Source organism: Anomaloglossus baeobatrachus, chromosome 2, assembly GCF_048569485.1.
Source record: "Anomaloglossus baeobatrachus isolate aAnoBae1 chromosome 2, aAnoBae1.hap1, whole genome shotgun sequence".
Taxonomy (NCBI): Eukaryota; Metazoa; Chordata; class Amphibia; order Anura; family Aromobatidae; genus Anomaloglossus; species Anomaloglossus baeobatrachus.
Window position 1 is genome coordinate 510,701,242 of NC_134354.1, and position 12,038 is coordinate 510,713,279.

Below are 12,038 nucleotides of genomic sequence, written 5' to 3' on the forward strand. Positions count from 1 at the left end.
AGAGGCTCAGTAAGGTAGTGGTATTAACTCTTACTTGAAAAAACTGGTCACCGGTTCCCTTTAAACTCTGAATATGAACATGGCCTTAGGGAAAATGTCCTCGGTGTTAAACACTAGATTTACCAGGCAGATTTCCTGTATCGAATATCTGAAGCGTTTTATGCTGCACGGTGTATGAAGTTTCAAGAAATCTCTTGCATGCGCTTTAAAAATATTAATTAACCCTGCGGATTTCACCTTTCACTTTAAATACTTAATTGTAGTGCCTTTGGAGCAAAGTAAATATATTTCGCTGGATACAATGAAGCTACAAAAGTATGGTTTATGGCTAACTAGCACTGTCAGAAGCAGTGCCATTATTATCTTATGGATAACCACTGACTACATACCCCTTATTGAGAAACAAATCGGAGCAACGTCCAAAACCCAAGCCTGTGAGTATGAGCGTGCTCTTCTGAGGCATGTCTGTATTGGCATTAATGATTCGCAATAGCTTGATCTGCACCAGAAAATTAAAATACAAAAATACTGCTCTGTGCTTATACACCATGTGTTCCTCCCACATATGTTTCCTTGTCCTTACAATCAGTTATTACTGCGGTTACTGTGTAATTTGGTATTACAGACATCCAGATATTTGGACAAAATATCTTGCTTTTCTATTCGCTAAGCAGTATCCAAGACCATCAGATATGTTTTATTTTCTTCTAAGTGAAGTGAAGGCCCAGCTTTCCAAATTTTTCTTTGTCGCTCCATTGGGAGACCCAGCCAATTGGGTGTATAGCTACTGCCTCCGGAGGCCACACAAAGTATTACACTTTAAAAAGTGTAACCCCTCCCCTCTGCCTATACACCCTCCCGTGCATCACGGGCCCATCAGTTTTATGCTTTGTATTGAAGGAGGCACACATTCACGCAAGCTCCACATTTTAGTCAGCAGCAGCTGCTGATTATATCGGATGGAAGAAAAGAGGGCCCCAGGGCCCCCGGCATGCTCCCTTCTCACCCCACTAAGTCGGCGGTGCTGTTAAGGTTGAGGTACCCATTGCGGGTACAGAGGCTGGAGCCACATGCCGTTTTCCTTCCCCATCCCTTAGAGGCTCTGGGAGAAGTGGGATCCTAACCGGTCACCATTCACTGGAACCGGGCTCCCTCCGCAGCCCCTGGGGGAATCTGACGGACAGGAGACTGGATATCATCAGGGACAGGGCCCTGCATCTATAAGGTACTCTGTGTCCCCTTGGGGACGCTGCATGGAGCGCCTGTGTTACAGACGCTGCAGCGGCTGCTGTGTGTTTGTGAGGCCGGGGCTACCGCGCCGACCGCGCCTATTTGTCGGCCGCGTTATCAAATTTAGTCCCCGGCTTCTGCGGCCTAGTACCATAACTCCCGCCCCCGGGCCTGCCAGTCAGGGGTAAGGGCGGGACGGCCGGCTGGACGTCGGCAGTGAGGGCTGGAGCATACTTTGGTGTCCTCCTCTCCCCTCACTGAGCACTGTGGGGCACCAGATTCCCGCACTTTATTAGGCACGCCCACGGCTCCCTCCTCCCCTGAGAACGCTGGCAGCCATTGTTATAATCACTTCTGCCGGTGGAGGATTTCAGAACGAGCTCTGCAGCTCTGGGAGGCCCAGGCAGGGAATCTGGTAGACACACAACTGCTTTGGGCGGTCGGTAAGCCACACCGGTTACCAGGTGCTGGCCCCCCTGGGGTGCCGAACTGTATATGTATATGTATGTTATTTATTTATATATATATATATATATATATATATATATATATTATATATAATATATATATATATATATATATATATATAATATATTGTATACATTTTCTCTGTTCGGCCGCATTATTTGCTTTTGGCTATATACCCTCACTGATCACTCTAAGAGGAGACAACAGCATGTCGTCCGCAAAGAGCAAGGGTGCCAAGACACAGGCTTATTTTGCAACCTGTACCTCTTGTGCGGCTATGTTACCTGCAGGTTCCACCTACCCTCATTGTGTGCAATGCTCGGCCCCTGTGGCACTCACTCAGCCGGAGCCTCGGGCACTGGTGGGACCCTCTGCTCAGGTAGAACCGCCGGCTTCCACTGTCCAGGTGGCAGGGACAGAGTTTGCAGTTTTGGCTGAGAAACTCTGAGTCGCTTTCACAATCCATGGCTCAGTCTATGGACAGATGGTCTACTAAGATACTAGAAGCCTTGCAGTCCAGACCGGTAACACAGGCCCAGGGCACTGTGAGTTCATCGCCCCCAGGCCCCTCTCGGTCGGCGCAGCAAAGTGCTCCTGGGGTGACACCTAGGTCCCACGGTGAGGACTCCGACACGGACCGCAGTCCCAGACCGGCTAAGCGGTCTCGCTGGGAACCTTCCCCGACTTCATCACGCTGTTCGGGGTCTCAGCATGAGGACTCTCTGGAGGATGAAGCTGAGGTCGCAGCTCAGGGCTCTGATCCTGACGTTGCTCTCAATCTTGATACACCTGAAGGGGACGCCATAGTAAATGACCTTATAGCGTCCATCAACCAGGTGCTAGATCTTTCTCCCCCAACTCCACCTATAGAGGAGTCGGCTTCTCAGCAGGAGAAACACCAGTTTAGGTTTCCCAAACGTACACGGAGTGCGTTTTTCGATCACTCTAACTTCAGAGATGCTGTCCAGAAGCACAGAGCATTTCCGGACAAGCACTTTACTAAGCGCCTTAATGACACACGTTACCCCTTCCCCCCTGACGTAGTTAAGGGTTGGGCTCAGTGTCCCAAGGTGGATCCCCCAGTCTCCAGACTGGCGGCTAGATCAGTAGTATCAGTGGCAGATGGTTCATCGCTCAAGGATGCCACTGACAGGCAAATAGAGCTCATGATGAAATCCATCTATGAAGCCATAGGCGCGTCTATTGCTCCAGCATTCGCAGCCGTGTGGGCACTCCAAGCTATCTCAGCTTGTCTGTCTGAGATTAATGCGGTCACACGTACCTCTGCTCCGCAGGTTGTGTCTTTGACTTCTCAGGCGTCGACCTTTTCGTCCTACGCCATGAATGCCGTCCTGGACTCTGCGAGCCGTACAGCGGTAGCATCTGCCAATTCGGTGGCAGTCCGCAGGGCCATGTGGCTACGCGAATGGAAGGCAGACTCTGCTTCCAAGAAGTTCTTAACCGGTTTGCCATTTTCTGGCGACCGTTTGTTTGGCGAGCAATTGGACGAAATTATTAAACAATCCAAGGGAAAGGACTCGTCCTTACCCCAGTCCAAACCAAACAGACCTCAGCAACGAAAGATACAACCGAGGTTTCGGTCCTTTCGGCCCTCAGCCAGGTCCCATTCCTCCACGTCCAACAGGTCAGAGAAGGGCCAGAGGAACTCTTCTGCATGGCGGTCTAAGTCACGTCCTAAAAAGACCGCCGGAGGAACCGCCTCCAAGGCGGCCTCCTCATGACTTTCGGCCTCCCCAAACCGCATCCTCGGTCGGTGGCAGGCTCTCCCGCTTTTGCGACGCCTGGTGGCCACATGTCCAAGACCGATGGGTGAGAGACATTCTGTCTCACGGTTACAGGATAGAGCTCAGTTCTCGCCCTCCGACTCGTTTCTTCAGAACAGCTCCGCCCCCCGAGCGAGCCGATGCACTTTTTCAGGTGGTGAACACTCTGAAGGCAGAGGGAGTTGTGATCCCCGTTCCCCTTCAAGAACGTGGTCGCGGTTTTTACTCCAACTTGTTCGTGGTGCCAAAAAAGGACGGATCATTTCGTCCCGTTCTGGACCTCAAACTGCTCAACAGACACGTGAGAACCAGACGATTCCGGATGGAATCTCTCCGCTCTGTCATCGCCTCGATGTCCCAAGGAGACTTCCTAGCATCAATCAACATCAGGGATGCTTATCTCCATGTGCCGATCGCACCAGAGCATCAACGCTTCCTGCGTTTCGCCATCGGGGACGAACACCTTCAGTTCGTGGCACTGCCTTTCGGCCTGGCGACAGCCCCACGGGTCTTCACCAAGGTCATGGCATCAGTGGTGGCGGTCCTACACTCTCAGGGCCACTCGGTGATCCCTTACTTAGACGATCTCCTAGTCAAGGCACCCTCCCGGGTGGCATGTCAACGCAGCCTGACCATTGCTCTGGAGGCTCTCCAGAGGTTCGGGTGGATCATCAATTTCCCAAAGTCAAAATTGACACCGACCCAATCACTGACTTACCTCGGGATGGAGTTTCATACTCTCTCAGCGATAGTGAAGCTTCCGCTGGACTAACAGCGTTCGCTGCAGACAGGGGTGCACTCTCTCCTTCGGGCCCAGTCACACCCCTTGAGGCGCCTCATGCACTTCCTAGGGAAGATGGTGGCAGCAATGGAGGCAGTTCCCTTTGCGCAGTTTCATCTGCGTCCACTTCAATGGGACATTCTCCGCAAATGGGACAGGAGGTCGACGTCCCTAGACAGGAACGTCTCTCTTTCTCTGGCAGCCAAAACCTCTCTTCAGTGGTGGCTTCTTCCCACTTCTTGTCGAAGGGAAAATCCTTCCTGCCCCCATCCTGGGCTGTGGTCACGACGGACGCGAGTCTGTCAGGGTGGGGAGCGGTCTTCCTCCACCACAGGGCTCAGGGAACCTGGACTCCGACAGAGTCCTCCCTTCAGATCAATGTTCTGGAGATAAGGGCAGTGTATCTAGCCCTAAAGGCGTTCCAGCGGTGGCTGGAGGGCAGGCAGATCCGAATACAGTCGGACAACGCCACGGCGGTCGCGTACATCAACCACCAGGGCGGCACGCGCAGCCGTCAAGCCTTCCAAGAAGTTCGGCGGATTCTGCTGTGGGCGGAAGCCACAGCCTCCACCATCTCCGCAGTTCACATCCCGGGCGTAGAAAACTGGGAAGCAGACTTTCTCAGTCGCCGGGGCATGGACGCAGGGGAATGGTCTCTTCACCCGGACGTGTTTCGAGAGATCTGTTGCCGCTGGGGAACGCTGGACGTCGACCTCATGGCGTCTCGGCACAACAACAAAATCCCGGCATTCATGGCACGGTCTCAAGATCACAGAGCGCCGGCGGCGGACGCACTAGTTCAGGACTGGTCGCAGTTTCGACTGCCTTATGTATTTCCTCCTCTGGCACTGTTGCCCAGAGTGTTACGCAAGATCAGGTCCGACTGCCGCCGCGCCATCGTCGTCGCTCCAGACTGGCCGAGGAGGTCGTGGTACCCGGATCTGTGGCACCTCATGGTGGGTCAACCGTGGGCACTCCCAGACCGACCAGACTTGCTGTCTCAAGGGCCATTTTTCCATCTGAATTCTGCGGCCCTCAACCTGACTGTGTGGCCATTGAGTCCTGGCTCCTTGCGTCCTCAGGGTTATCTCTATCACGCCTTTCGCAGAAGGTGGCCTTCCTAGTGGCAGTCACATCACTTTGGAGAGTGTCTGAGCTTGCAGCGCTGTCATGCGAAGCCCCCTTCCTGGGGTTTCACCAGGATAAGGTGGTTCTGCGTCCGGTCCCGGAACTTCTACCTAAGGTGGTATCCCCTTTTCATCTCAATCAGGATATCTCCTTACCTTCCTTTTGCCCTCATCCAGTTCACCAATGTGAAAAAGATTTGCACTTGTTAGATCTCATGAGAGCACTCCGGCTCTACATTTCGCGCACGGCGCCCCTGCGCCGTTCTGATGCGCTTTGTCCTTGTCGCTGGCCAGCGTAAGGGGTCGCAGGCTTCCAAGTCAACCTTGACTCGGTGGATCAAGGAACTGATTCTTGAAGCCTACCGTTCTTCTGGGCTTCCGATTCCTTTAGGGCTGAAAGCCCATTCTACCAGAGCCGTAGGTGCATCCTGGTTATTGCGGCACCAGGCCACGGCTCAGCAGGTGTGTCAGGCGGCTACCTGGTCGAGTCTGCACACTTTCACGAAACACTATCAGGTGCATGCATATGCTTCGGCAGATGTCAGCCTAGGTAGGCGAGTCCTTCAGGCGGCGGTTGCCCACCTGTAAGAGGGGGCCGTTTTCGGCTCTTTTTATCGAGGTATTCTTTTACCCACCCAGGGACTGCTTTTGGACATCCCAATTGTCTGGGTCTCCCAATGGAGCGACAAAGAAGGGAATTTTGTTTACTTACCGTAAATTCCTTTTCTTCTAGCTCCTATTGGGAGACCCAGCACCCGCCCCTGTTCCCTTCGGGCTGTTGTTCTTTTGTGTACACATGTTGTTCATGTTGAATTGTTCTTTTGGTTCATGGTTTCAGTTCTCCGAACATCCTTCGGATTGAATTTACCTTAGACCAATTTATAAGTTTCCTCCTTCCTGCTTTGGCACCAAAACTGATGGGCCCGTGATGCACGGGAGGGTGTATAGGCAGAGGGGAGGGGTTACACTTTTTAAAGTGTAATACTTTGTGTGGCCTCCAGAGGCAGTAGCTATACACCCAATTGGCTGGGTCTCCCAATAGGAGCTAGAAGAAAAGGAATTTACGGTAAGTAAACAAAATTCCCTTCTTTCAAGGTATATGATTTATTCCATATAAATCACGGTACACATGGTACAAACGCACCGTAAAGCGTTTCAGCTACTATGAGCCTTTGGCAAACCCATCCATATATTGACTGGATGCATACAATATATACAATTAGTGATCACTTTGTGGTTTAACCACCCAAATCATATACCTTGAAGAAATTTGGGGTGCCGGTCCTTCACTTCACTTATACTTTCTGGACGCCTTCCCTGGACTCATGCACCGGAACCTATGTGCCACTTGGAAATCTTACTTTGTATCTACAGTGGAACCTTGGTTAACGAGAACAATCCGTTCTGGGACTGTGCTTGTTAACCAAGTTGCTCGTTCAGCAAAGCAAGATTTCCCATAGGAAGTCATTGCAATGCAGACAATTCGTTCCACAACTTGTTAAATGTCCCATTCTGGTCCCCTATTGTGTCATTCCACACATGCATAAACACACACAAACACGTACAAACACACACAAACACACAAGCACACACGCACATATTATGCTCACCTTACCTTCCGTTCCATCGCCGGTCTCCTGGGACTTGCTGTTCGCTAGTACGGGCTGTGTATTGAGTTACCATCACGACGAGGGAGGAACTTCCGCACCCAGAGCGCTGACGTCAAGGGCAGGAGCTGCTTGCCTCTGATTGGTCAGCGCGCTGCCTTTGAGTAGCGGTGACAGGAAGTTCCTCCCTCGTCGCAATGCACAGCCTATACCGGCGAACTACAGGACCCAGGAGGCCTGCGATGGAATGGAAGGTACACATATTATGCTCACCTTACCTTCCGTTCCATCGCCGGCCTCCTGGATCTTGTAGTTCGCCACAAGGATTCCTCCCTCATCACGATATACCGGTGCACTACAAGAACAATGAGGCCGGCGATGGAACGGAAGGTAAGGTGAGCATAATACTGTATGTGCGTGCGTGTTTGTGTGTGCTTGTGTGTGTTTGTGTGGACTGCAAGAGCGGGTTAGAGCGTGATGGATGTACGAAACCGAAAGTGTGTGCGGTGAGTATTTTTCTCGTACAGCAAAGCTTTCTCGTAAACCGAGTTACAAATTTACAGAAAGCTTTGCTTGTTAAGTGAAATTCTCGTTAACTGGGTTACTCGTTAAGCGAGGTTCCACTGTACTTTTTTTTTTCTAAGTAGAGCTTCTTCATGACCAAAAATTTTGAGATTGACACAAATTTTGGTTTTCCCATAATTCACTGCTTCGTTGTTTTTAGTCAGATGTTTCTATTTAAGTTTATTCAAAGACTTGGGCCCCAAATCCTCAAAGCTTTTACTCCAAAAAACTGGAGTAAAAACCTTTGAAAAGTAGCAAAAATTTGGAGAATTTTAGTGTTTTTGCCATTTTCACGGAGTTTCATTATAGTGGGAGAGCTGAGACATGATTGGGCATAGCAACCTGCACTCGTCAAATGAATCAGAGGTGGTGCCCACAAATCCAGTCCTGGACAAGAGTAAGAATTCTGGCGATCCTCACTATGTGCCTTGCCTAGTTCTTTAGGAGGTGTCCAACTCCTAAAAAATCAGGCTCTTCGCATTACACAACACCCTGTCATAAAGATGAACATGAAAAATGCTGGTCTTGATGAATCGGGTCCTCAATATTTACACAGATCATCCTTATTTTTCAAGACTTCCACAGTTTGTACTGACATACAAGATGGTGTAGCCATTGTTTGGAGTTGATCACAATGCCAATAGTAAAGCATCCTAGGGCCATGCTTGTGTGGGGTTGCTTTTCATCCAGAGGGGGCAACATCCCATTATTCAGTTACAAAAGTACCCAGTTTACTATATATAGAGGCATAGGCAGATTTGTTAAAGAGGGTTAGGTAATATTGCATGTAGCTGAACAGTGGGCCGCCAGAATCAATTGTACTGGTGGGCCCTGGGTACCTCAGTCCGACACTGCTTCGAAGTATGACCATGCAATTAATTGGCCGTTAAAAGGCATCAAACACTGAGAACTTTCAATTTTTATAGATTTGTTTCTAGTTAATTGAACACGTTCCTCATGTAGAAGTAAGCGCTGTGGACAGAAAGCACAATAAGGTCTTACCCAAATAACATTCAAGTAGTAGTACGGGCTATGTGCTCAACTTTTGTAGGGTTGTGTGATACACAAATAATACAGCTGCTGCAGAATCCATGTGCACTAATGCTGGCGTAATAATGGAAAACAAAACAAAATTGTGCAGCGCAGACTTACTTCATAACTTTATTTGGGTTGCTGTCATGTAAAAGTACCAAGTACACATTTGGTAATGTCTACCGCACAACTATATCTGGGCACAGTGAGAGTAGTGGTTTCTCAGTGAGTTCGGTATTTTCCAGCTTTCAAAGAAAAGCTCCTGTCAGCGGCACATGGTACAATATTACAACTATGCAGCAACTTGGCTCTTCCAGCACTCCAGTGCTGGTGCAGAATGATTTCCAGATCCTAGTTAGTGCACTAGCTTTACCTAGTAATAAAGGTGAGGTTATTGAGACTGGCACCTAGCTTGGTTCTAGACATACATAGCAATGTATATAGTAAGTGGATTGTTGTACTTGTCTTACTCTTATTACACAGTATTTCCTCAGTTTTTCTTATTCTGCAGCAAAATCAAATGAACTCCTCTTTCTGGAGTTAGTGGAACCTCTTACTTGCGAACAACAGTCTCTATTGGGTAAGATTATGAAGGAAGCTAGTGAGCGGGGGCTACCAACCCTGGCTGATGCCTTGACCTGGGAGGAGATGTATTCTATGCTGGAGGATTTATCTAAAGAAGACTGCTCTTTCATAGCAAATTGTGGCATGGAAAGTAAAAAGGAACAAGAATCAAGCAATACATCTCCTCTAAAAGACCCACCAGAGACACCAGAGGTAGGCTTCTTATAGACTAACCCCAGCAAAGGGGTAATGTGTGTGTATTAATCTGTAGAGTAGGTGTATATACTGTGCTGTGTAGGGCATTACCAGAATCAAGCAGATCTACTAACTGGCTGGTGACTTTATGGGCACATTGTAGCATAATCTCTTGCTAAATAGGGTCCGAATAAATTAAAAGGGTTGTCCAGGTTTGTGAAGAAAGTATGCATGGGCACCGTACAGTCCGGTCAGGATTCTCTGATCCCACCAGCAAGAGTGGGTAGTCAGATTACCACAAGTATGCGATTTGTATACAGATGCTGATTAGCCGTGCACAGCCTAACTCCATTCTCCTTTATTGAGCCAAGCCGTGTACGTCTAGTCGTAATGTGTCCGGAAGTATGTAAATTACGCTGTGGACTCGACTGCTGGCATCAGAGAATTCTGGCCGTGTGCGGCGCAAGGATTCAAAAGTCGGCAGTCATATAGAGTTTACTGCAGACTTTCATCACAAGGCTGGACAGTCCCGCTAAAAATTAGCCACGCCCCATACAACTTATTCTCCGTCCATTCTGGTGAAGTTGGAGTGTAAACACCAAATATTGCAAATTTTTGCACATCTCTTGATTTACACAAAAATCTTCAGACAAATTAATTTTTTTACGCCTTAAAACTGACTTAAGCAACTTTATGAATCAGGTCCATAGTGTTTTGTTGGGTTTTTTTTTGTTTGTTTTTTTCTCCTAGATTTTTACACGCAGATAAAATTATAAATTGTACAGATGTAGATGTACTACTATGGACAAACAAAGTATAAGTATGGGAATATGGTAGCATGCTCCAATATTTTAAAAACAAACTCTAGGACAGAATAAGGAGAAAATCCAACATAGTGGATTCTTGTCCCCCAACACATTAGACTATCGTCCGAGAACACAAATATTGGCTAGTTTGGCCAATGCTAGTGTAATGTTTATAGGTGACTTTACCACAGTACTGACAAGAAGTGCAACTTTGCATATGCACCTGAAAAATAAATAGCCGCAGGTTAACCCTGTCTCATCTCTGAACTTGTGAAGAGCAAGAGTCCAGACATCACATTGTATAAGGAGAGGAGGGGGCTAAATGGCGCTCACTAATTGCAGGGGAGAGCAGGAAACCAAAGACACTGTCCTCTCTGCACAGTCACACAGAGACAGTGATTGTATAGGCGTTCACGCAGGAAGAACTGCGCCTGCTCAACCGATGAGTAAAGAACTACTGGAGGACCAATGCAGTAAACAAAGGGTAAACGGAGCAAAGATAGGATATTTGGGAAGGTGAGGAGCCAGGAATGTTGTCTTTTAACCCCTTCACTACCCTTGACGGCTATATCCGTCATGGAGCGTGTGCCGTTAAGCCCCGCCCCCTGCCGCGAGCAGGTTGCGGCAATCGGCGCACATATCAGCTGTTTTCAACAGCTGACATGTGTGCCTACATGTTACGAGTGGAATCGCATTCCACCCGTAACATTAACCCCTTACATCTTGCTGCCAAAGTCTGGCAGCGAGATGTATATGCGCGCAGCCATGATTTTCACTTACCGCCGCCCGCACCGGAAGTCACGTGCGTGATCACGTGACTTTCGGTGGTTGCCATGGTAGCACAGGGTCATGTGATGACGCCTGTAGCTATAACGAGTTACTTTCATTTTCACTCGGCCCGGAGCCGAATGAATCAGGAAGTGACCGTATCTGCTGTTTACAGCTGTAGAGCTGTGATCAGCAGATAGATCAGAGCGATCGGATTGCTGATCGCTATAGCCCCCTAGGGGGACTAGTAAAATAAAAAAAAGTAAAGTTTTAAAAAAAAAAAAAAAAAAAAAAATGTTCAAATCACCCCCTTTCACCCCATTGAAAATTAAAGGGTTAAAAAAAATAAATAAAATTATTATTTATTTAATAAAATAAATAAAATATACACATATTTGGTATCGCCGCGTTCAGAAATGCCCGATCTATCAAAATTTAAAATAAATTAATCTGAAACGGCGTAGTGGCAAAAAAATTCCAAACGCCAAAATTACGTTTTTTTGGTTGCCGCAAGTTTTACGCAAAGTGCAATAACAAAACGTAGCATCTGCGCAAAAATGGTATCATTAAAAATGTCAGCTCGATACGCAAAACATAAGCCGTCACTGAGCCATAGATCCCAAAAAATGAGAATGCTACGGGTTTCGGAAAATGGCGCAAAACGTACACCACTTTTATTGGACAAGCTTGTGAATTTTTTTTAACACCTTAGATGCAAGTAAACCTATACATGTTTGATGTCTACAAACTCGCACCGACCTCAGGCATCACAATGACACAATAGTTTTACCATATATTGAACACGGTGAATAAAACATCCCAAAAACTATTGTGCGATCACACTTTTTTTGCAGTTTTTCCTCACTTAGAATTTTTTTTGCTGTTTTCCAGTACACTATATGGTACAACTTATGGTTTCATTTAAAAGTACAACTCGTCCCGCAAAAACCAAGCCCTCATATGGCAAGATTGACGGAAACATAAAAAAGTTATGGCTCTCGGAAGAAGGGGAGCAAAAAACAAAAACTGAAAGTGCCCGGGGGCTGAAGGGGTTAAAAAAAACCTATGTATTTGCAAAGATTATGAATTGTAGGTTTAGAACACACTGAGCC

At 47.8% G+C, this 12,038-nt stretch overlaps 1 protein-coding gene across 2 annotated transcripts in view; it reads left to right on the top strand.

The window, feature by feature from the left end:
- Nucleotides 1-12,038, top strand: part of SENP7 (SUMO specific peptidase 7) — a 168,422-nt gene that overhangs the window by 95,973 nt on the left and 60,411 nt on the right. For both annotated transcript variants that reach the window (XM_075336527.1, XM_075336528.1), the window contains exons 11-12: nt 264-434; nt 9,105-9,370. In XM_075336527.1, coding sequence (XP_075192642.1) covers nt 264-434; nt 9,105-9,370 — 437 coding nt within the window. The remainder of the gene's footprint in view (nt 1-263; nt 435-9,104; nt 9,371-12,038) is intronic.